This window comes from Anopheles darlingi, chromosome 3, assembly GCF_943734745.1.
Source record: "Anopheles darlingi chromosome 3, idAnoDarlMG_H_01, whole genome shotgun sequence".
NCBI lineage: Eukaryota > Metazoa > Arthropoda > Insecta > Diptera > Culicidae > Anopheles > Anopheles darlingi.
The window spans coordinates 28,608,439-28,634,839 of NC_064875.1; the positions used below are offsets into that span (position 1 = coordinate 28,608,439).

General features: G+C 44.5%; 1 protein-coding gene across 5 annotated transcripts in view; it reads right to left on the bottom strand.

Annotated features, from left to right (window-relative positions):
* Window positions 1-26,401, bottom strand: part of LOC125954161 (protein Fe65 homolog) — a 43,876-nt gene that overhangs the window by 2,751 nt on the left and 14,724 nt on the right. For 2 of the 5 annotated variants that reach the window (XM_049684237.1, XM_049684235.1), the window contains exons 2-9: window positions 25,410-25,751; window positions 19,056-19,110; window positions 9,208-9,378; window positions 2,730-2,967; window positions 2,276-2,637; window positions 1,862-2,186; window positions 809-998; window positions 557-684 (exon numbers count right to left, since the gene is read on the bottom strand). In XM_049684237.1, coding sequence (XP_049540194.1) covers window positions 557-684; window positions 809-998; window positions 1,862-2,186; window positions 2,276-2,637; window positions 2,730-2,967; window positions 9,208-9,352 — 1,388 coding nt within the window. In that variant the 5' untranslated portion in view covers window positions 9,353-9,378; window positions 19,056-19,110; window positions 25,410-25,751. The remainder of the gene's footprint in view (window positions 1-556; window positions 685-808; window positions 999-1,861; window positions 2,187-2,275; window positions 2,638-2,729; window positions 2,968-9,207; window positions 9,379-19,055; window positions 19,111-25,409; window positions 25,752-26,401) is intronic. The other 3 variants (XM_049684236.1, XM_049684239.1, XM_049684238.1) reach the window with 3 other exon arrangements.

Consider the following 26,401-nt stretch of genomic DNA (forward strand, 5'->3'; position numbering starts at 1 on the left):
GTGATTTGTGTGTATGTATGTATATATACCATCGCGATGTTGCAGTGACCGTCGGTGAGAAGACGGCAGATAAAACCAAAGGAAGAGATACCAAACCAAAGTTCAGAAGTGATAGACGGTGAATCGATAAAGAGAGAAAAGAGAAGAAGGGTAGAGAGAAAGACATAAGAACGTTTCGGTATTCTGCTTTAGAAAGAGTAACGTACAAACGAAGCAAAACAATGAACAAAAACTAGCCGAAAAATAACAAAACACATAATACAAAATGGGAAATATACGAAATAAAGAGCGGGTAGGATGATGAAATGAAATAGTCGAAGCCCTAACAAGAATCACATACGGAAAGCCTTTACGAGGATATGCAATGACGTTGCGGTTAGTCGTAAAAAAATGGAAAAGCCTTCTCAGAGATAACGGCGTGTGCGTAAAACACGTCTTCACGAATGGCGGTGATATGATGAGTAATGAGTGGTGATGATGGGATATGCAGGCCATTTTGCTGCTGTTGATGTGTCCGCCAGACAGACAGACAGGTCCGGGCGCCGATTACACTTACCGGCCATTATCACGTCCAACGCCCCATACGCGTATCGTGTGGATCGGCTGTGAGTTCAATATTGTCAAGTTTTCCGGATCTATCAGCTTGAGTGCACCTTCATCCAGGTCCATGAACAAATCCTTACCCTACCCGTGACCGAAAGAAAGAAGCACAGCACCAATGCGCGATTAGAACAGCAGTGCCCCCTCCCCTCCCCCACACCTTTTGTTTTGCCATCCAACCGTGAACTGCGGATGGGGTCTCACTTACATCACCCCAGCGGCCCACAACGTCCAGCATGTCGTTCCGGCCGAGCGATAGGTCGACGATGCACTTATTGACGGCCTTCGACGATCGTTCAGGCGTGAGGTCCTCCTCGGCTATCTCGACCCAGCCGAGCGACCGCACGGCAAAGCGTATCGGGCGGTCGGTGTCGGATTTCAAGGGAAAACTTCGTCGTCTGATGGAAAAGAATGGAAAATATGGAAAAGAATGAGGGAAAGGGTGCGTAAAATATTTAAAGAAGTTATTCTTCGGTCTTCGGTCATTCCTTTATAGTACACCGTGTATTGATTATTTGCCGCATATTCTGCCTTTTATACATCCATATGGCCGATGGATACCACATGTAACTTATCCGTAAAACTTTTTCATATTCAAACTTTTTTACTTTATTCAAAAATTCTACAATTCTATTATTCAGTATTTTTTAGAAGATTCTTACGCTTCTTCTTAATCTTACTAACGGAAACCCTTTCATACTCTATTTTATTGCTCAGTTTCAGTAGTCTATGATATTGGCATATCGCTCCGGAACTGTGTAGCTTCAAAGAATTGCTTAAACACCCAATGCCCATGTATCAGACAATTTTTGAATCAGATTTAATGAGAAGATTCCACTAACTAATTCTATCCATTATTACTACTACCACCTCCTGAACAGTGCGGAAGGCGGAAAAATGAACGAAGTTTCCAAACAAAAACTTTAACTAATTCGAAATGCTATTCTTCCATAGTTTACCAAACTCTGTTATGCATGAGAAAACTTTGACTTTGAAGTTTTGACGACGTGTACAGGACAGGCCAGGTAAGTAACAAGAGTCAGTTCAATGGTCAAGCAACTGCGGGCAGTAACTGAAGCCGGTGTGTAAAACAGTAAACTGAAGAACAAAGCGTCAAAGCGTCGAAGATGGCCAGCGTCGTCGTGTTGGTAACGGGAGCAAAGGATCAAGTGAGCACAGTAAAAATGCGCCACGGTAAAACAGGAGTCATCTCAACTTTCGACCATTTTACTTATTAACACAGGCTCATTTCAATACTCACTTCAGCGCTACATCCTCCCTTCGGCGCCGCTCGTCCTCCTGGTCGAGCGCCGAGCTGGTGCTGCTCCGGGTGACCGATGACGTCATGCTGTCGTAAAGGGCGGATTTACCGTTGCCACTGGCATTGCAACTACTGCCACCGCTCGTACCATCCTTCGCCCCGTACAGACTGTTCAAGGCTTGCGTGAAGGACGAGTTCTGTATGCTTCTCGGTATCGGCATACAGGGTGTCTTCAGCTCCCGGTTCGTGCCATCCTTCGGCCATACCGGTGGTTCGCGCTGTATGGTGCCGGTCCGGATGTGCCAATAGTATGGTCCTCCGTTATCTGTCGGGGTGGAACCGTTAGCCCAGCACGGCCAACACGACCGTTAGGAAAACTTTTTCTTCACTTTCAACCACCCTTCGCCCACCTACCTTCGTGCTTCTCCCAGCCCGGTGGTAAATCTTTCGTTTTGTCCTTCTCCTCGATGGCTTCGATATCCTCCCGCTTGCCCTTCTCGTCGCTTTCCTCCGCTTCGTCGGTTCCACGGTTGGCCCCTTCCTCATCGACGTCGTCTTCTTCGGACGGCACTTCACCGACCACCACCTCCTCCTGCTGCTGCTGCTGCTGCTTCCGTTTGTTGGGCAGCGCGTACAGATCGTCCGAGTTCAGCGTACCGGGGATGTGCTGGATTTCCTGTGCCTTCTCACCGTGCTCCGGTTCCTGGTCCTTCTGTGTCTTGGACTCGTTCGGTGAGCTATCGCCACCCAGAAGCGTTCGCTTCTCTTTCGGGGAGCTGGCGAGCAGTAGAAGACAACGAGAACGAACGACATCGGGTCACATGATGGGTCATTCGAAGCGCGTCATGCCCCGGGACAAACGGCTTACCTGCCATCAGGATCACCCTTCAGCTCGGCACCCATCGTGTCGACCAGGTCGAGCACACCGTACCCCTTGCGGTTGCTGCCGATCATTTGTGTCCCATTCTGGTGGACGCCCGCAATCGGTCGGAGGGTACCCTGCTGCTGCAGCTCCGAGATGATCTCCTCGTACAGGTGCGAGTTACGCTCCATCCGCTGTGGGTCCATATGATAGTTTGGGTTCTCGTAGCTTAGAAGACCATTCTCTGCGCGCGGAGCGTGTCAGTGGGAGTAGAGAGGGAGCAGAAAAATAAGTTTCGCTGAGTATAGTTTGCCAAACGGGTGGGCCGGGCGGGGGAGGCACTAAACGAAGAGTGTAGAACGACAAAACACAGACGGAAAGCAAATCGAGGCAGCATATAATAACATACAGAAGCACGAAATCGGTGAGATACACATTTAGAGCTACAAAAAAACATTGTCGTCGTAGAACTTGTCGTAGTACCACATAACGTTACTTGTGGCAAGACGAAGTGTTACAACTGTACGAGATACGGAAGCGAAGCACGAATACTATACACAATTTTCGCCATGAACCAGCCGGTGCGCACGGTGCTGCTGTAGTTGTTTGTGGCGAAGCTCCATCAACGACGCGGGATGGCAAACAAATCAATATCGATTGGTGTATTATTGGTGTTTTGTTTGGCAAACGCAAAGCAATCCAATACCGTGCGTGCTCCCCGACGGCACGGGTTTACTGTGCCAACATCTTGAGGCATCATGGGGGATATATATATTGCTATCGATTTGTATAGCAGCCAGTATATGGCCGATGAATTCATCAGCATCGCGACATGTTTGCAGTACTATTTGCTGTGTTTTTGGATATCATGTATCAAGGCATGTTCTTAAGAAATCGACAAGTGTCTCTTAAAACGTTTGCATAAATACAGTTTCAAACGGTCGATCGTCTTATTGCGATCCTTCAGCTCTTTTTGTATAATTTTGCACTAATTACTGCTCTACCAAGCCAAGGAAGAGCCATCAATAGCGACGCAAAAAGTTCAAGATTTACCAAAAATCACGCCATTAAACCAAACCAGAGGCGAATTTTAATTTCAATCAAACGCCGTGCGGTTGAAAGTGTTAAATGTTCCAACTTTACGACATCCGCATTCACCGGTACCGGTTCCACCCACCCTATCCTTCCGGGTAACCCCCCGGGCTGCGAACACTCACCACGATGGGCCCAAAATCAGATGAAGCTGAGAATCAAGTATGTTGCCGAGAGGATAACCCTTACTCCATTTTCTTCCTCCGAGGGAAGCAGCGAGAATTGTCTTGCCCGCAAAGCTTCCTGTAGTAATGGCTGTTCCTGCTCCAGCAAAGGACGTTTCGTTGTCTTCGATTAAAACCGTTTTGCCAACTACTGTTACCCTTTTTGTGCTCGAGTTTTACGAAACACGTGTTTGCATATTTTAAAATCGTATTCGTTGTTACTTTCAGCTGCATGTCTCTAGTGTTCGTTTGTTCTCGTGAGGATCTTCGGAAATTTTAGAGTTGTTCTGAATTTTCTGATTTGCTGATGCACCGCTGTTTTTTTTTTGCTTTTCAAATTAGTGACTCCATTAACTGCTACAAGACCAACTGTAGTTTTTAAACTTGATTCAATGGTTTTGTTTGAATTAAAATTTAATACATATCGAAGTGTGCTATTATTAGTGTATCCTATTATTACACTACTTTTATGCACTGTTAGTGGAATTTTCCAATCATACTACAAAGACAAAATATGAACAAAGGTGGAATGTTAACATCTACTAACATTACTCTCTTATTTCTCTCGACTACACAAAAGACGAAAAGGCGCACACTCGCAAATTATCAAGCGGTTAGTGAACGATTTTCCACCTTGTACGCACGCATAAAACAAGCACTAGACCATATAAAATCGTTCTCTTCTTCTTCTTCATCCTGCTGCCCCTGCTCTGCCCTGCCTCTCGAACGATTCACGAGTCGGTCACTCTTAAATGGCAACTAAATCCAAGGGATATATACTGGCAACGAACGACGAGCCAACCCTCCTCCAGAATTGGATACCGGTACCCCCGCTCCCAATGGGGACGTTTTGCGAATGGAAGAACGAACGGTTACGCCGCCGCCGCCGCTGCGACGGAGAACGGAGAGGCAAGGTTGTATTCCCGTGCAGTTCGTTCGTGTTCGTACGTTCTGTTTCGACCCAAACTAGTGCTTAATATTGCCGGCGAGCAACTGGAAATCACCTGGAAATCCTTGACAGCAGGATACACTGGGACAGTTACCACCACCCCACCTCACCCAGGCCAAAAAGAAGCCGAGAAAGTACGTAGCCTTTTCACTCTCTCTCGCTTTCTCGTTCCGAAAACCGAGGCGTCAGGCATCATAAAACTGACGCACGTGTAATGAAATCTGAATCATAAAAAAGCAGTCAACTCGACTCGGCGCGCCGCGTGTGTGTGTGCTGCTACTGTTGTCTGGTAGTCTAACGGTGAAACGATGGCACGAGGACCCAGCTACAAGCGACCACCAAAAGCAGCCACCACCAGTGGAACAAACGAAGGATACGCAATGCTTTCTTGTCAATCAGACTGGAAAGTGGTTGCTGCTAGTGTAGTGGTGGGGTTAAAATGTTTGTTCACTCGGAAAAACTCGAACCTCACACGAACCATCCTTCCCACCGTTCGGACGTGCTACTTGCGTGAACGGTATGAATTTTAAGTTGAAACGATTGCCGCGTAAAGGCGTAAATAAGGTGTGAACACGGGAAGCCGAACGGAACCGAGACGATGGGCAAGCGCCGCTAACCTTTCGATCGATCAAAAGATGCCATCAAGCACCGGTCCTACCAAGACCCAAATGGGGAGGAAGTCTGTGCCGTACGGGAGCTCCTGCTGCTGCTGCTGCTGATTGCCCGGCTACCAGCTAAGGAGTTTCAATTTATGACCTCTTGTCAAACCACGCAAGGCATTAGCGTGAAGTTCTCGTCTCGACTCGACTCGACGCGTACGAGCGGTGAGGAAAGTAAAAAGTTTTCCAAACCTACCACCACCATGATGACTCCGCGGGGAGGGGGAAACAAGCTCACTCTTGGGCCGGTAATGGAAAGGAGTAACCTGCTTTCCGAAAGTCTTTTCGACGTGAATCAATGTTCAACCGACGACCTGCCGTGCAATGTTCAGCTGCAGCATGCAGTTATCACACGCCTCTCGCCTGATGCTGCTGCCGAGAAGTTCTAATGCTCATTAAGTCTCCGCTAATCAGGCTCATCATTAGCCTGTAGTGCAGTGAGCCAGGGCATTACTTATGGTTATAATGATGACGACCGACCGACCTCTGTACGACGAACTTTTCTTATTTGTTATCAGCAGATAATTGATGGCAGCATCATTAGCTGGACGCTGCGTGCGCAACGAAGCGATTCGTTTCGTTATGCCATCATGTTGCCCGCCACAGCAGCACGTCTTGTTATGATGATCGAGAAAAATGAAACAAATTTTCCCTTGACCGTAAATCATTATTAGAGAGGTTAATCATATGGTTTAGAGGTAAGCGAACAGAAATACCTTAAGTTGGAAAAAAATCTTTGTTTTATGTTATAGAAATGGAGGTGAGAGCGTAACTGAACACACGAGAACGAAATATGTGTGTTTTCATTAGCACGACGAATGGACATCTAACACATAATGTTACGATGGATTCAGGAGTATATGCGTGCTGTAGCTGAACGAGCAGATCATAAAATTGTTAATAATGCGCCATTTATAATATGTTCATATTATTTTGCTAATACTCATCAACCAATAAGCAACATTAGAATATTACAAATTAGGCGAACATGAATATAATAGACAAATATGAATATAACATTTTCGATATAGCTAGAAATAGCAAATACGTAGAATTTTATCTTGAGCCCTATTTTCAAATAGTATTTGAAATAATATGTAATATGCAGTATTTTAAATGAAGCAACTTTTGTTCCTTTGATCAAAACAATCGACTAAGACCAACAACGAATTGATGGTCTGTACAAGCGTCTTGTAGCTAATTAAATTAAAAGATACATGTATTACTATGGTATTAAAAGCGAAACCTATGTGTAAACCTATGGCGGCACTTTGATCCAAATTGTTTCAACTAGTCAACTCTATAAGAATAATTCCTAAAACAATTCCTAAAACAAATTAGGAAGAATAATTCCTAAAACAAATTAGGTTACTAGTGTTCTAAAATCACACAAATATCTAAACATTCTAAATTTCTTATCCATCTTTTCTGGCCAACAACAGTACAACATACCACACAAAGTACAACAGTGCAAAGCATAGCTTTTAACATCTCAAATCCTTCCAACCGTCCAACGATCCGTTCTGTTCTAGCTCTACTATCGTGGCCATTAAGCAGCAGATATGACAAAGTAACGATGCGCTGCTTAGTTAAAACAGTAATCTTCTGCGAACTACAGAGCACTGGGTGGCACTGGTCGATCTTTAATGCAGAATTAAGTACCGAATCGAGCGCAGCAGCAGCACTAGTAACCATCAACCACCATGGGGTCACACTGCTGCAGGGACTGGTCAATTTGTCTCTGGCAAGCTAGCTCGATGCGGTCAGGTCGGGTCGAAAAAAGTAATGTCGATGGCATCTTGCACGATTTACTTTACGACCCCCCGTGGCGAGAACCCCACGGGACGGAATGACATGCATGCACCACCCCCACAGGACGAGGACAACCAGAGCGTGCCAGCGAGAGAAGTCCTTGCTAAGACCTTCAGCATCGCACTGGGCGCTGACGGTCGGTCGGTCGGTCGGTCCGTCGGATAAATAAATTAAAACGCAATAAAAGCACGCTCTTTCACGATCCCCAAAAATAAACACCATAAAACTAATTCTGTTCTAATCTAATAATCTACCCGCTAGAGAAAGGCCAGGGCCCGCGGTTCATGAGCAGCAGCAGCAGCAACTAGATGGATACACTGTCCTATCCGAGCACCGTACGATAGACCGCGTCAGGACGCGTAAATCCTGCCGAAATGTTAGTTTTCGGTACGGGATGGGTGTTCGTGAACATGTAAACATCGTGGTGGCCAGTCACATTGAGCCATTGGGTTGCACTCACTGTGAGGCACTCGCAAACCAGCCTACCACCACACAGCCTACGCCGCTGGTATAGGAATTCGGGATTCTGGTTTCTGGGTTAAGTGTTATTAGACCCATCGAAGGGTAGCGGGGAAACGGGACGTGAAAGTGCTGCTGCTCCATCTGTGCGATAAGGCAATAAAAATGAACGGATATTATCTGTTAATACACGGGTCGGAAAGCACTTCTTGCTTGCTTGCTTGCTTGCTTGGCCGTCCCCGGTCCGTCCCATCGATGGGTCCACAATGTAAAGAAGCCCATCACGTTGTCGAAACATGGCAATTTGATGTCGTCCATCGGACTGGTCCGAAAAGGGGGGCCTCGAAACGATCAAAACACCAATCGAACATTGTTCGGCGGTTTTTGGGGGGAGCGTAGCAGTATATCGATGTATTCCAATAAATTCAAGCAAACAACACTCAAAAGGGTGGTCCGGTCAGGTGGGCATGACCGCATCGTACCATACTGGATTGATTAATCGATCGCTTCACAAAAAAAAGGGTTTTAATGTTACCGACTGGTGATTTTGAGCTTTTAATAGTGATAACGAATGTTTTCTTATACTAATGTTTGCAAATATTGGATCTCATTGATATCGTTCAATTCCGGGTAGCGCCTGGTTGCATCACACTTCGATCACTCCGATTGATGATTGCAAACGATAAAGCTACGCAAACTCGTTGACGCCAGGAAATGGGTTTTCCGGGAAAAGCAATCGTACAAATTGTCCAAAACTGGGTGTCAACATTCGTTTGGCTAGATTCGCACGGCACAGGGCCGCTAGGATCAGATAGTGCTGTTTGACCATCAGGGGGTTTTTAATTGAGATTTTCGAGATTTGATGAAAATTGAGTAGCGTAGAAACACACACACACACACACCGGCACGGACACGGGATTCGTGCTGTACGGAAAACGGCACGATAATCATGGGCTGCTTGGTGCACACGCACTCTAATGGACTTTTGGTAATCGGATTTCATCCACGTTTCATCCCGCTGCCACTATTTTTGGAGAAAGGATTAGACCCCCTGACATCACGACAGAGAGTGGGTAACGCGACATTAGGTGCAACACAACAGTTAGCGCAACTGAAATCGAAGCCGCCTCGGTAGTAGCACACATACACACAAAATACACACGTACACTCCACCGAAAAGAAGGCAACAAAATACAGAGGGGTGGTGGTGAGGAAAGAAGGCGGTTGGGTGGGGGCGTGATAACACAGCAAACGCGTATGCAGTCTGTCAGCCAGGCAGGCAGAGCGCAGGGTGCGGGAAGCCTTTTTTTTGCAGAACAAATTGCCATCACTAGATGCCATTGATTTACCTAGGAAAATATCATCGTCGTCGATATTTTGCTGATTGGCAAGCGTTGCAATTGCCGCCATAATTTTGCAAAATTCTATTAATGAGGGTGGCGGCAGCAAGGCCACACTCAATGGTTGACGGATCAAAATATCACCTGACAACATTCAAATATTAGCAAGCCGCGTCTTACCTGGAACGAGACAAGAGAAGAAGAAGAAATGTAAACGTGGGATTAGTTGAGGGATTAAATTGCAACAGCGTAATTCGCTTCAACTGCTATGAAACTTATATAAAACTAATTAAAAGTACATAAGAAAAAAAAGTAAGCATGTTAATGTAAAATGAAAACTATTTCCAAGTTCAATTCCAAGTTATAGTATAATGGGTGTAATGATTGTCCATTCACTCACGATATAAAATGTAGAAGTACATTACACAACAAAGTGTCCAAAGTTTGCACTATTTTGTTCTTGAATGAAAATAACTTCTGCGCCAAGAATGTATTGTTTAAAGAAAAATTAAATCTAAATTGAGATATGTTTCGAGAATTTGTTGCCTTACTAGGGACTGAGGTACTGAGGTTAGAAGTTTTTATAATTATACAATTTAATGGTTTCATTTTAAACAATCTATTGAGGAATAGTGTACTGACTGTCGAATTAAAAAAAATCGTCTAAATTCACGTTTAATGTAAATAGCGATGTAAATTTCAACCTTTCAGCTTCATTAACTGTCTTTACAATAGCCTTTGAATGTTGTATGTTTAGCATATAGTATTTAGATCTATTCATTAAGGATGAATCACGAATATATACCACAGCAAAGACCACGACGACCTACCAGAACATTTACTTCTGACCTGCCAGAACTTCATATCGATATCGATTTAACCCGTGACTCTAATCGCTTAAAATGAATAACTTGTCGTTGATCGTAATTGATTCCTCAAATTGACTCTTTCTAATTCCCAACCATATTGCGCCCTTTGTCTTGTAGCATATATCGGTACTCCTTTGCAGCTCTTTCAATCGCGAGATGAGTCATCGCAGGTGTTTTGCTTGCAAAAAATCAATAACACAGAATACCTCGCGGAAAAAAATATCTGTTCGGCTACAAAACCTTTTCAAGAGAGTTATACACCTAGCTATGGCTTGATAGATATCCGTACACTTATGTGTCAGCATTAGGCCAATCTTAACAAAACAAGCAATATCTCAATACGAAAGATAGCATAAAATTAATTACTAGCAGTTAAAGTTCAAAAGCATACGATCAGTTGGAATGATTATACTTAATACTGGCATTTTACTTTTTTTGTACTAGTTATGTCTTTAAAGCTATTCCAACATTTGAAATAGTACGGCTAACGACGCTACTCAGCAAACGAAGCATCTCCTATCAACTTTCCGACAGACTCCTGATAGTCTGCTTACGTTACTATTTCACAACAGTTACAATTTCCATTTGCAATCGTTTTGCATGGAATGTGTCCAACAACAAAAAAAAAGGCAAAGAAAGTATTTTTCAAGGGTATCGCTATTGTGACTCACACATCAGGTTTTCCTTTTTCTTTTGCACAATGTGCTCCTACTCGCATTCAGAGACCTGGTGCTCCACACACAGAGAGGAACAAGAAGCAACTGGGTTGCCAAGGAAACTCGTTCAACAGCAGCAGTACACTAGCTCCGCTCGTTCACAAAATTACCCTTTGTGCAATGGGACGTGCAAAATTCCGGTTTTCTGTGGCTGTCTCCTTTGTTCTGCTGCAATGGATGCTGCAAAAACCGGTCGCAGCAAAACTACAAACAGACGAAACTAACGAAAATGTTCCTTTATTATGCAGCGCATGACTACTAGTCGAGGACATTCCTCGAACCATTTCACCAGCAGTGGAAATGCCACGTAGAGCGATAAGGATGTTCGCGAATGTGGATCTGTGTGCACCGTGCCTTGTAACAAGAGAGGAATCCATGACGACCTAGCTATCTGGGGACCGATTCGCTTCCATACTATATCATGCTGTGACTCGTATTGAATCGATTAGAAGGAATGGCATAGCCAATTGTCAATTTTCAACGAAATCAATGCAATTCTAACAAGCTAATGTGCCCAGAAGGGTAATGCTAATATGCCGTCATGCAAATGAACCCGGATGGCAATCCAGCACTAGGCTATTTATAATGAAGACACAAAATCGATCCCAAAACGTCCGGAAACTCAATTTCGCGATTGCTGCAAACAACGGACACTAACCTATGATAATGTTTGCTCCTTTCAGCCGCATGATAATCGTGGAATCGGCGTTGATTTTGATCGTCAGTATCAAACCGGTTCTCAGCAGTTTCAACCGGATCAGCGCATCGATCAGCGCACTATTGATTGTGTTTACCAGCAAACACAACGCCAGCAGTGCGGTTCGATACTGCAATCGTTGCCTGAAGTACGCCACTTTGTCACCCTTTTATCTGTTTTTTGGCACACCTTAAGGTTCGCTTAGCGGAGGAGGACCCGATCCACCGATCGGCACCGATTAATGCGTTCAAAGAAGATTCCACACAATGTGTACAGATTTGCGAACAGGTTCGAAGGATTTCGGTGTTTCAATGGCTTCTATCACAAAGCACAGCACAGCACATCACGCAAGGCTTCCGTAACAGTTGTGCCGGACATACCACCAAGCCCCGGAGGATTCGAACATGGCTTCTTTTGCACTGATATTGGCGAGCTGAAACCGAACGCGGATTGTTTGCTGGTTTGGGTCACCTAATACCGATTTGCTGGATTACTCATACAATGCCAACCGGGAGTACCGGGTGTGTACCACCGAGTGCACGAGTAGCAAAATCCCACTCGCCGACCGGGACCGAGGTAAGCTTCTTCACTGAACAGCACACTGCTCTGGACTGACTGCCCGGCGGCCGGGTTGGCTTGGCACAACCGAAGCAAATACGGTCGAAACCGATCCCCTGCACATCGGTTGCCGACATCGCCACTTCCGGCGATGACTCATCGTGCTCCAGACAAACCGGCGGCGTCCCGACGACACCGGGACCGGCGATAGGCATCACCTAGAGACGCCGGCCGCCGGCCGCCGCCACCGAAGCACCACAAGTGACGCTACGCTTCCCACTGACGGTAGGTTCCGTTTGCACCGTTCGTTCGCTTTTAACGATAGATTTTGATTCATTAGGTGGACTACCCCTGAAATACCGGCGTTTAATCTGACGGAGCGCATTACACAAGCACCTCTGCGCGCGCTCCACAGCACAGTCCATGCCCGGCGAAACTGCAAGGAAGGCTGACCTCCATCGAACGAGCCGACTAATGTCCTTTTCGCGTCGCTCTTTGTGAACGAAACGGTCGGGGTTGCATGGTGCGCGTTCTCCGACATTTTGCGAAAGCTCTCCTCTGGGAAGACAAGCTTTCTGCTGCTGCTGCTGGTGGTGCAGTACTGTTATATGGCGTGGCCGCGGCCATGTTAAAATGGTTTCGCTTCGGTCTTCGCCACAGGCCATAAACTCTCTGCAGTCATAAGCAAGTGCAGTGCAGGAGAGGCAGAACACACCGAGGGGACTTCGGGGCGCGTCATGGTTTATTACGCTGGATCGCATGGTGCCGCGAGCGACGTTGGCTTTGGACCGGCTGGACCGAGAAGTTCATTGGGATTTTCCACTGAACAAGTGCCGCGCGATCCCCCTGCCTGCCCGCTGGGGAATGATTTATTTTCGACGAAACCGACCCCTTCACACATTCCCTCCCCCTCATATCACGCTCTGTTACGCGAGCACGGTTTGTTCGGTGCTTTTGGAGCGAGAGCATTATGGCGCTGCACGATGCCGGTGGTACGAGAGAACATTGGAGAGATAGAGCGAACCTTCGATGGGACCCTAGACCGTGCCGAATGTCGAAAAACGTGGCAAAAGCTTTTCGCCAAGCGCAAAAAAGGGTTTGGGACATTTTGCTCTCCACCAACCGCCGAGCGCGAGTAGCGTTTCCACATTGATATTCTCGTCCAATTTTTGTCCCTGCATTTCAGATGCAATTTGTGCGGATCTCGAGGCACACCGAGGCATGTGTTGTGAGTGAACCCGCGGGTTCCTCTAGCCGCATCGGCGATGTTGCTCAGATGTTAGGAAGCTGCGGGACGAGAAAAATTCTACTTATATGTGTGCCAGCGAACTGTGCTGGTGTCTTTTTTATTTTTTATTCCTTGTTCAGATCGATATGCATTGAAGGCAACGTATTTTCTCGGGGGCAAAGTACTAGTTTTGAATTATTTATATCGATTATGGATTGGCTTCGTTTTTATAGTGCCTCTATAGTGGCTTCATGTTTCTGACAGGCAGACCGATAGACCGATCGTATCGGCATCCTTGCTTTGGAACAAATTGCTTATACCAACATCCAAGTTGTGAAACAAAGCAACCCTTCATGAAATGTTATTATTCTTTCTTTGATATAAGGTTTCTAACCTTTATGAAATGTTAAAAAGGTGGGCAGTTATACTTACAAACAAATTAGATATTTTGATCGCTCAAATCATCAAATCATGAACAGGACCACAAGTTAGTACGATTAATCAACCCTCGATAGTCGAATAGTCGATGATTTCAATTTAAATGGAACCGTTTCTTTTCAAAAACTAAGCAATCGCTTTTAATTTGACATGTTTGCGCTACATAGTTTGACTTCGTAGAATGATTTCATTAGTACCCGTCACGATATCACCGCCCTAGTATACACACACACACACGCCATTCTGGAGAATTGGATTTTTCCTTCTGTTCCATAACCCATAACTACTTTTAACGACCGTTTCATTAGCAATCAAATTTATCATAAAAAAAGTGTTATTACATCTCACTCACTCAGCTCCGGTTGCTCCGGTTACTCCTGCCTGCCTTGAGCCCTTTTTCAATGCCAGTGCCAAAACTGACCCGCAAACTAGGACCACGCGGCGGAGGTCCAACCTTGCGCGTTGGCCTGAAATGAAATGAACCGCCGCCAAACCGTATGACCCGCAAGCACGCATGCCATATCCTAGAAGTCGCCCATTACGCCCCACGTCACTTTCTCGCTATTGTTATGGAATTAAATTATGCATCAGGGGTACTGAACCTTGCGGTTTTGTGTGGTTTCTGTGTGTAGCGAAATTGGATGGATTGTTCGGGAGCATATAACACACTTTACTCTATGAGCCTCCCGAGTGGCATCGTGGAACGTTATATGCACGGTGGTCTGGACTGTAATCGTTGGAACGAAACTTTTGCGAACCTCTAATCCTGGCCACTATAGTCAATGTATAGCATTAAGTAACATAGTATGATTATTGTATTCGCGTTTAGTACGTGATATAGCAAAGGGCATTATTAGTCAATTGTTTGTGTTCGATTGTAAGTTTGTGCACTTTTTCGAAGAAAGTCAGTAACAATGTAATTATTTCGTTTGTTGCAATCTTATCCGCATAAATTCGATTATTAAATAGTAATAAGGCTTTTTAAAAAAAGAGTATTAGCTGACAGGCATTTTTGGTTGCTCCTTTCGATTATTGGATCCTTTCCCAAGCTTGCAACTCATTCACAAGCATGGAAATCCCGTTTTCGCATCCATAAAATCTTTAAATATTTTACAAAAACAATCCAAGAAAAAGCACTTAACAAATTGGAACAAGGTGAATATAGGATTCACCACCAAACAAACACTTTCGCAATACCCTTAGTGCCCTACGACACCTCATTCTCCAAAGGTTAAAACAAAACAAAACCCAAAGCGGAATGAGACACAGAAGCGAAAGAGCGAGAACCAATTGGCGTCAAATTCATTTCATAATTTAGTTTTTTTTTCTTCCCTCTAAAAACATCCAGGAAAACTAATTCCAATTTTGAAGTTTTTCCATCATCATCATCATTCACAGCGAAGGGCGGCGGCAAGGGTAGGGTGAAGGACGGATGGTTCGGCTCTTCCATTCCATTTCGTACACCATTTTAAGAGCGTGTTACTTGCCGGAGATGTCCACAACTTTGAAACTGCCCCCCCCCCCCCCCCCACGCCACACCACACACCACCAGAGAACACCACCGAAGAAATGAAGAACCAAAACTTCCAATATCCATATGGCCGAATGTCAACTGTCCTTTTTGTGTGTGTGTGTGTATAGAGCCAAAGGGGGCAAAATGGGTTTCTATTTCTTTCTTTGCTCGCTCTCTCTTCTACCCAAGGAAAGACATTGTTGCCGTCAGCGGAAATCCATGTGGAGCGCAGCGTATACACTGCTCCTAGGCGCGCTCCACTCGGCATTCTTTTCATCGGCTGACTGGCTGGCTTGCTGGCTAGCTAGCCTTCATTTGCTGATAACCGTTCCGCCGGAAGCCGTTTGGACGAAATTGAATTCGACCATATATTGGAAGCGATACCTTCTCGCTCCAGGAGACGACGACAATGCCAGTAGCAGCAGCAGGACTTGTTTGTCCGGTGCGATTGTTTGGCCTCAACCGATATCTACAATCTACAGGTCGTTCTGGTAACCAACGTCATCAAGCGGGCGCACGGGAAACTTTTCCGGAACTCACCACGGAAGGCACCGGTCCTCCCGTCCCTGTGGACGTGCACGTGAACGGACGAAAGCTTCAATGGGAAGCACAATGAAGAGCGCCATCAAATCGGTGTTGATGCGATTAATAGTACGGGGGGTACGTCTCTTTAAAGGAAGCCAGTTCCAAAATAGGTGCCTTGGAGTGCCAGTAGCTGGACGGATGCCAATCCAGAATTCCCCGGGTCTGACGGGTGAGACCACCCGGAGTTGGCAGATGTCCAAACGGTTTGTCATTGTCCCCGTACAGTTGTCAAGCCCATTTCGCAGTTGTTTATCCTCCATCGTCGTCGTCGTCGACGTCGTCGTCGTCGTCGTTTGCATAGTAGTGCAGTTAATCACTCGATCTATCCAGCGTGCTTGGAGGAGACACGTGTCTCCGTATGTTCCCGCTGTGGGGCCCCGCTCTAGATCGCCTGCTGCGCTGCTGGTGCAGCTGGGATTCCATCGCGGAGACCAAATAATGGCAAATAACGTTCTCCCATATCGGGCATCGCAATCTGCCGCCAGAGTGTCATAAATCAAGGTGATGCGTGATTGTTTTATCGTCCAAAAGGGGACCTTTAAAGGGAAGGAACGCTGGTGGGGGGAGTTTCCACGTTCCATTTATCCCCGAGCGAAACAGGCATTTACCGCTTCAATAAGTGCCCACATTGCAGGCTCGCAGGCGATACTGTAGGGGGCACTCCCACGTGGGGACTTCAAAATGTATATTCAAAAACCATCCCACGATGAGAGAGAGAGAGAGCAGCAGCGTGCAACGTGTCGAAGGTCAGCTGACGAGTAGCCCGCAACGGTTTTTTCCACGTGCAGCCAGCAATCACAAGGACTCTATTACCACCGGCACCGTCCCGGGTCCGGGCCCCGGGAACGCCGCGTACACCTTGGACACGGCCAGCCGGCCAGCGGTCTGGCAAGCTGCTAGCACCCACGCGTCACAATCGGTCGATCGATGTGTCGGTACCGCTCACTGGGGATGACCTTGAACGCGTGCCCGTGCGATGGTCGACCTCCGGCAGGAGTACCGCCGCCGCCATCGTAGTCGACGTCGTCGTCGTCGTCGCCGCCGTTGTGATGGCAATGGATGAATTGTAATTTTCCGTAGGCGTCCTGAAGTCTGGAATCGATCCGTTTTTGCCTCGCATTTGGACCTCGCCATACACAACAACAACAACGACAACGGCAACATATACACACACACACACACACACACACACAGTTTGCCTAGCTCTCAGCATTCGGCCGGTGGCCACAACAACGATAAGTCGATACACAGTAGGCCATTCCTCGGGTTTGGTGAATGTCTTGTCGGAGACGGGGTGGGGCGCGATGGTAGCACTATAGGAACCATTGGAAATGTCGTGAAATTGTAGCACTTAGAGTGAGTGAGTTCGTACAGCGTTTAGCCGTAAGCGTAAATGTTCACGGAACTGTGTTAGTGTGCCACTGGATTAGCATGACTGGCGCGTTTTCATTTGATAGACAGTTGAACTCTCGTATTAAGATAGTGTTTTTCTTATCCCCTTACAACTTATAGGAACATAATCATTATTACATACAAAGTTGCCCAGTTTTATTCTAGAATTTGCTGTGTTGATGCCTGATGCTCTACATCATACATGTTAATAAGACCGACCGTGAGTCAAGGACCTGGTTTGCGGGGGGCGTTAAATATTGATTAGCATCGTGCACATGCCGCCGCCAACACACTTTGCTTGCTTGCTGGCAACTTATGCTGCTGACAAACATGATAAATGAACCCAGCCACTATTCAGTCTATTGTTTATCAGCGAAATAGCATCTCCTGTAGCCATTCTTTTCACTGCATTGTGACGGAGCCGAGCAGCGACCAGCACACACAATGGGCAAGGCTTCGCCCGAGACCGAAGCAAGTCTCTGACCTAGTTCGTTCATGAATTAATGTATGAGAACAGCAGCTACACAAAACATTAGTAATTATATTTACGATCACGGCACAGAATCGTTGAAAAAGGGGTTAGCTATTTGTTGGCTCCATTTGCTTAACCCAAAACTGGCGATCGAACTGATAAAGGTGAAAACGAAAAGCACGGAACGTACATCAATCGATAATGATCGATCGAATCGAACAAAATGGGAAGGGAAGGCTGTGAAAAATGATCCACAAAGCGCGCTTCTAAATGCCCCTTGCATGCTAACCGAGCATTAGTAACATGCGCGGTTAAACAACAATGTATGGCCCACACAAAGCTGCGGTTGGATGCATTCTCAACGGGCCACGGACTTAAGACCACCGTCGGCTGCTTAGTGTAGCTGGTGGGAAAGTTAAAAGCAAACGTTCCGTTCTTCAACCTTATATTGCTAGTCGGTCTGTGGCCGACTTACTCTGAAACTGGAGGAACTCTCCACTGGCTTGGGGCGAGCACGAACTCTGGCTGGCAATAAAAATATTTGTACTTCGTAACGACTCCCAGGCATTACGATGGTGTTCTCTAGGTACATGAAGTTTTATTGCTCTGACTCATTGATGTTTATAGGACCTGTTTTTTTCCCGCGATGGACGATTTCGTCCTACCACCTAACCCAGCAGGCTGGCACCGTTTTGCCTCGATAGTCCCCGGTGCAAGCCTTCATCCACTGAACGCTTGGGGCATCTTCGCAGCGCAGTCTCTCTCTTTGGTTGGTGGTCGTTCGCTTCTCCCTTCTCAACCATTGCACAATGCAGCCACATGATGCGGCCGCGAGGTGAAGGATTCGCCAGTTGATTTGTCTTCATTGGCCTTTCGCCGTCGTCGAGAAACCAACCACGACGGCAACCACTGGCTGCAGCAGCGCCGTGCACTGGGAATGAATTTTTTATGCTGGCCACCATTTCCACTCACAAGCGAGAGCGATCTGTCGTGCGCACTTCGTCAAATTCTCCACCGCGTTAAACGCTAGAGGAGCGACCTTTTGCCGGGCCTAATGAAACAATGTAACACTCTATTTAACCTTGCCACTTTGGTCGCCGGGAGTCTGCTCTTAGATTTTGTCTGCACCGTAACCTTCGACCGAATGACGGTGCAACGAGACTTGATGATTGGTGATGTAGAAGGACATGGTTACTACATAGCGTTGCAGAATGTCCTCCACATGCTTCTGTTCATCTCTATGTCATCTTATGACTTTTTCAAATTATTTTTAGTAAATTTTAATGAAACAGATAACAAAATTAAACAAAAACAACAATGGTAAAATGAACGATGTACACAAAACAATGATACATGTTTCATATATTGGTAGTAAACCAATACACTCACCATCTACCAGGCATTCGTCAAAAGCTGTACATAAGCATTGAAATGGGATTCATTCCTGGGGAAGAGAAAGAGAGATAAAACATTATTGAAAAACGTAAATATTTTATAAACTGCAGTACCATATATTTGCATATCGCTTCGGAGAATACCCTCACAATAGAATGTATGCGGTATTAACATTGTGTTACAGAATGCGATGCCGTTGTTTTTTTTTATGGAGGGACATTTGGTCGATCGTTGTCATTTCAAAATTTTGTCATTGTATTGTCTCTCGAACGCTCTGTCGCAACGCATTAATTACTATTGACATAAGGCATATTTTTTTCATGGCATTTCGTAACTGTCGATTGAGCAACACTTTACAACTCTGCAAACTTTTTTTGTGTTTATCATGAGTCCTAATTGAACAATGTTCTCAAGACTTTATCGTCAATTTCTTTCTTTTATTGGCTATCCAGTCGTCCTTGCTCTTCCAAGCAAATATCACACTTTTTAAACCACAGCCAACGGCGCCATTCGACTCATTTTTTGCAGTAAGAGGATTTTTTCATAAATAATTAGATTTGATAACACCTTTCTTCACATTGAACTAATGAAGAAATAGTGACCGCAAAATAATGTGTGTTTGCCGTTCAAAACTCGACTTTTTTAACTAAGTAAAAATGATACTGTTTACTTTATGTTACTATTATACACATCTACTGCGTTAGATGTTTAATAACAGTAAAAATATAACATCTAATATTTAGTGAATTATACCATCAATTGTCGAAAGGCAAGAATAAATTTAAAATTCTAAAAGAATCTGTAGATTTCTAGAAAAATCATTAAACACTCTCGACAGATCTTACTGTCGCGTAGTGCACACCTTCGTTTACCGGTCATATCGTGAGAATGTCTAACAACGACCCAGTCCTTCAATTCTTCTGCGGTCGTGAATTTCGAATAGAGGCGTGCTAACAAATTGAGGACGAGCGACATTATCCTTACTCAATAGTTCTAACAAACTGGTCGATGGAGGCGCCTGGTAGCTATCGGTATTTTAATGTTTTGTTGCAGTTCCTTGCGCATCAATAAGTAAGTAAAGTGTATCTATTTTTTACTTCAACTTATCAAATTCACTTATATTTATCAAATGAAAATTATTCAGCCCAATTTAGATTGTGAGTGATAGATCCAATATATCAATAGTGAAAGGAGATATTAACCGGTGCAATTTTCGATTACCTTGGCACATCGAAATGTTTATTTACTAGACGAATATGAAATTATTTTTCCAACGCATACACAAACCATGCCAAACCAAGGGTTGCAACGGTTGATGCTTTCATAAATTGTTCACACTATGCATTTCCAGTGTTTAGCTTACGATAACGGTAATCCGAAATAGGATTTAAAGAGCTTTGTTTCCACCTCAAGTGGAATAGAAACAAAAAGTGCGCCCCCCATTCAATTCTACCACATTTCAATACACTTGAAACGGGGATGTGCTTACATTATGTAACACAATATTGGAACGTCCTTCAGTTCCACCGAGTATTGCGATGCCGTGCGAATTCATTAATCTTCACTTTGGCTCCAAGAGCCTTCCCGGAACCATTCTCATCATCATCGTCGTCGTCGTCCTCGTCATCGGTTGTCGGTTTTGCATCCAAGGACAATGACAGCATCCGCAGCCACGGACACAGACACTGGCAGCACCATTGGGACCGTCTCTACACCGTCCCGCCACACATCCCTGCACTATGGACGCAGCAAGCAGAGCGACAGTGAAGCGAACGAATGAGTAAGGAACAGCATTTCGTAATTCTAATTTTTCGAAGTCATTACGCCATATACGTGACATACATACTAGACTCGATACAATCATGCCGTAGTGTATTGAAGGAAGGAGAGGATTGGGTGAGAAAGGAGGGCGTGAGGGTGTACCATCGGGAGTGAATACTTCGGAAAAGACGACGTCGAAAACCACCTCACACGCTGCTGCTGCTGTTGGTGCTGCTGCACGCTACCGAGACGCTCTGTTACGACACGGAATGGATGGGTGCCTCCCCGGCCTTTCGTGCCGTCCGTGGAGGTGTCCTCGGTGACCAAGAAATGATGAAAACATAAAATGGAACAGGACGAGCGGCGTGCGTGGCACGACATGGCGCGCTACTCTCGGCATCAGCATCCGGTAATGCAGCATCATGTTTCGTCAAATTTAATGATACCAGGTCGCGAACGCATCCTACATTAGGGCTACGTGACCACCGGGGTTTGGGTTTGGCCAGCGAAACGAACGAACGAACGAACGTTCGCACTAACTTTTGCGGCGTGGAGCATGATTTCATTTTTGGCAGATCCCAATGCCCAACCTACGCACCGTTACGCACCGCGAACTTCCTTCAAACGAAAATACATGTATTGAAATTATTTCACATGAAAATGTAATATAAGTGCGTGAACGAACGAACAAACTTTAACGCAAGACACACGAAAGGCACTTTTGCATATTTTGCCCGTCTGTGCGATATGCAGGGAATATTGAAATAGCGAAACGAATTAACTATTTGTTTTATGATGCTTTTAATAATGTTTGCATTTTCCCCGCACACATCAATCATCATAAAAGTGTTTTAAATGTGTTTTCACGTGCTGGCTCTGAACACACGAGCCTTCCATCCATGTGGTGGTAGTAGTGGTGGTGGTATCACCTTCATCCTGGCATGACTAGCATCCTCGGTGCGATGCAATTTTCCGGCCCTAGAAAGGGCGTGAAGTGAAACACACTGAAGCGAAATTGGAAAAGAGTACCGCGGTTACCGGCGGCGGCGGCGTCGGCGGCGAGGAGCACAAGCGAACATCTGAGATCATCTTAATGGTCTCTTGCCGCCCCGCAGCAGATCGCTCTAGCGCCTAATGATACCTTTCTTCGGGGGCATAACGCTTTCGCTAACGAGCTTACGGACGCTCAAGACACTTTAATTATTTCCCTAATTAAATTTATCGCTTCTTGAAAACGGGCCCTCACACGGTTTGCACCCCGCCCCTCCCTTGGCTTTCGATAAGCCAGAAGAATGCCCTTCGTCCTTATGACGAAACTTCTTGCGTTCTACGATGACAACCATCCGACCATGACCACCGTTCACCGCTGCCCATACTGGTGCTGAAGAGAGAGAGATATGCTCGCTAATAACCGTGGTGAGCATACGACCGTCAGCATATGCTCGTGTTCGTGATGCTCTCTGCATACACAAGAGATACATCCGCTGTGTGCGCCAGGAGGTTCTTGGCGAGAAGCAGCATCTGCGGCGACGGCGACGCCGATTCGGTGAGGTGCCACTGGTCATTAGTGCCAACTATGAGCGCTTCCGACCGTGAATGGATAATTTACCAACTTGGTGGTTGGAGTTACCGTGTGCTACTTAAAATCCTTTGTAGTACGAGGGACCTGTCTTGGGAATCTGTGATGACGCAGCACTCTCAGAAAGGACGCGAATTTGATTGATCGTTAGCCATTTTTGGTGGTTTACAAATCAGTAATATCTCATTCGTAGACATGTTTTGGGCTTTTTTTTCGCAGAGAATCTTTTTCAGATATGAATGAACAATACACGAAAGTACATTTCAATGTAGCAGGTTCAGTATTGCTGCAGCATGAAGTATGGAATTGATGATCATCAGAGGAGATCAAATACTTAGCCAAATTTGAAACAATATGATTTTTATATTAAAAGTGCTTTTGAAAAATCATTTGGCGGTACCGTTTTTAGATAAACGATGTACTTTTATTATTTTTTCGTACATTATAATGAGCCCAAATGAATGCATGGAATTCTGTTATATTAGAAATAATCGAGTAATGTAAGAAAAACTCAAAACTAAAAAAAGTTTATCTAGCCCATACAATGCAATGTATTATATTGCAGTGTATTATTTTCATTTTAAAATATAATAATCAATAATCTCTCTCTTCATTTTAACCGTGCATTTGAGTTCTTTAATCTCAAGGGCATCTTTTAATGGCTTTGGTGCCAAAAATAATGGAATTGTTAGACTTAATTTTATACAAGAAAAATCAGCAAAAAGAGAAATTTCTTCCAGGGCTAGATAAACTGTTTTTGCATATTGAATAAATAAAGGAATAAATAATAAAGAATAGAATAAAATATTGAAAAATAAACATATTGATCATGTTGATCCCTCTTTTAAAGGCTCACTACCTTGCGATCACAATAAAAACACACATTTTATATAAATTTGACCATTCTCAATTAAGTATTATCGTTACGGAAGCTGGAATTGCCTCAAAAATTCCAAATCGTTCATCAGAAGGCAAATGGCACTAGCAGCGTTTTATATTCATATTAATAGTAATTTACCAATTTGGATGTAATGCATCAAATACCAATTCGCCCATTTGTAATAATTTATAACATCGTATTGATGACTTTACCTTACATTATACAGATAAATTCATCTTGAACCAATCCCCTTAGACTTCGTGCATGAACTATGTCGTCCGTTCCATCGGATTGTCAAACTCTTGTATCCGCCCATTGGGGTAGATGCTATAAGTCTTCATTTGCTCATCCAAATCATTCTTTTATTTGGATTTTTGTTTCCTTTCTGTTGGTTTTTCATAACCTTGAGAGAGAGGCAGAGAGTAGAGATACATGATTGAACGTTTCTACCCTCGTCCGACAGCGATCGGATCGGCGAGGCAGCTGGACCTTCCGTCCCCCCACCGGAAACCAAAGGACCGATGGGAAATTGAGCTTGATTCAGTTTTCCATTTTTCCGTTTTAATATTGCAACAGAGCGTTCCGGGTCCTACGCTCAATCCGCTCACTAGTTGTTTGCAAAAGCTTCGTCTAGCTGGGCAGTGCTAGAATGTTTCCGATAATACGAAATTTAACTGAGTGAAATTGCCATTCGAGGCGGCGCTACACGAATCCGTTCGTCCATCGATGGAATCGTGTTTCCAGTGGCGCTACCCGGGAGGAAATCGTTTATTTATGATTTGAACTGTTACAGTTCGTTGATTCATATCCCTGCCATTCCGCCACCAGTAAATAGCGGAGAGATTGGAACTGAATGTTGGGCCAGAGTTCGGAACAAATACAATCCACCAGAAACAGTGCAAGGGTAACGGAATTTGTGTTGCGCCTGCGGCATAAATCATGGCAGCAATTCAATTACGTAAACCTGCTAAACCATAGTAACTTTTCTATAATAATTACGTCGAATCGCGTTCTTAAACTAAACAAAATACGTCTTGGTTTGTATATTAAATCTGATTATTATTGATAGTTTTTTTTAACATATTTAAGGACGGACGTACGAATAAATAATAAACGTACGGCTCCGTTTATTAACAACTAATAACAAAAAATGCGGTCGTTTAATGTAGTTATGTTTTTGTAATTCATATTTCTGTTTGCCTAAATCGTTTTCTACTTCGATCTTTCTACTTCGTTTCCATAGGAACCCGATAGGAACTTATGCTTGATTATAAAAAGGTCGCTCTATGCAATTAACATTCTCGAAACTCATGGCAAATAGCATATACTGTCATGAGTAATAGTGTTATCCTCTTTTGAAACAAACATATGCTTATGAGAAGCATAATTCTCACCCAGTCCCGCTGACAGGCTCGCGTCGGAAGGGAGTTCATTACGCTGGCCCCAATATCGGTTATCGACCCCGGCATATGTACGCCAATAGATGAACACCAAAAATGCTCTCGCGGGTGCACGTGCCAACAAACACGAGTAAAAAAAAACACGACTAAAGTACCTAAAACTGTCCATATTCGTCCATTGATGGTCAACCTAATTGACATGCAAATAACCGTATGTCCTATTTGCATAAATAACACAAACGTTTCCCCGAGGCTCGGGAAATCTGAAGCGAAAACCAAGCAAAACGAAGGTGATGTACGTACGGAGGATCGGATCGGTCGTAAACAGGTCCTGCTGGTCACACCGGAATGCATAAATTGCGCCAACCGTGCGTCGCGCCGAGTTCGCAAAACCGGAAGCTTCCCAATCATTGATCCTGGTTATTTAAACGGAAGCAACAAACGGCATGAAACGTCACGAACTTATACACGGAGGGAAGGGGGTTGGGTGCCATTCGAAATGACAACATGGACTGTTTCCGGTTTGCAGCATTATTCAAAATCCTTGGCATGAAACATCGCTTATGGGTATGAAAGACCCCCCGTTTCTTTTTACAAATTGGGGCCACGCAGTTCGTCCTGATGCTTATTGAGTCATAGCATTTCTAGTAGTTTACTTGCTCATATTGCCCAAAATATTTTTTTTTAAACATAGATACCAAAAGCAGTGTAAAGATGTTACAACTTACCTTCAAAGCATAAAAAAGTGTTTAGGAGTTAGAATAATCCGATTTGTGTAACGTCCTACGATTGCTTGCGATGCACAGATGAAAGTTGATTCCGAATCCGAATACCCAATTTCCACTATTCACTCTTATGCTTTCGGTTTACACTAAACAGTTGGTTCACTTATAGTTATACTCTGTTGTCATTTACTACTAATATCCAAGCAACAGTTTCGCGAATTTGGTTCAGAAAGCTCGTTTGGTAGCAATGTTAGTTTGGTTTATTTTTTTTATCATTGGTTAAACCATTTAATACTTTACAAACAACTAACTGGAAAATTGTATGATTCTCAACACATTTCACTTCTGTTCATAAAACGTTACGACGCCACGTATCGCAAGGAAAAAGATATGGAAATATGATTAGTAACAGTAACACAGTAGACATAGATAGAACTATTCAGGAACCTCTTGACGTGGCTTTTCACAGTCTAACAGAAAAGGTTCTAATCAATGCATATATAACTATCGTGAAACTTAGTATACTTTTCCAGTGCTAAGCTCTCGGTGAAAAGGTGTAGAAAGGTGGTTTCAAAAATCGCAAGTAGCTTAATATTCGTTCGACACGGAAGTCTTTGCTCAGAATATGATGGGGGCGTAAATGTTTTTCACTTCCTGTGTCTTAGTCCTATCATATTGTGACCTTATCCACTCACTAAACACGTAATGTTAGTGCTGCAGGTCGAAGACGCTTATCGTCTCTCCCCAAAGTACTACCTACGCATACGGGGTTCAAAAAACGAAGGTACAAACTTCGTCATAAATTATCCAGCAACATGGTGCCTCGAAACAACATGGTGCTACACTTATGTAGCAGCAGACACCAAGTCGAATTCCGACTAAAGTTGCTCAGTTTCCCAACAGCGTCACTGAACTTTGGGAAAGGTTCTTTGGATATAAGAAGAAGAGTATTATTTACTTGAATATACTCCAACATCATAAGGACCTACGAAGAT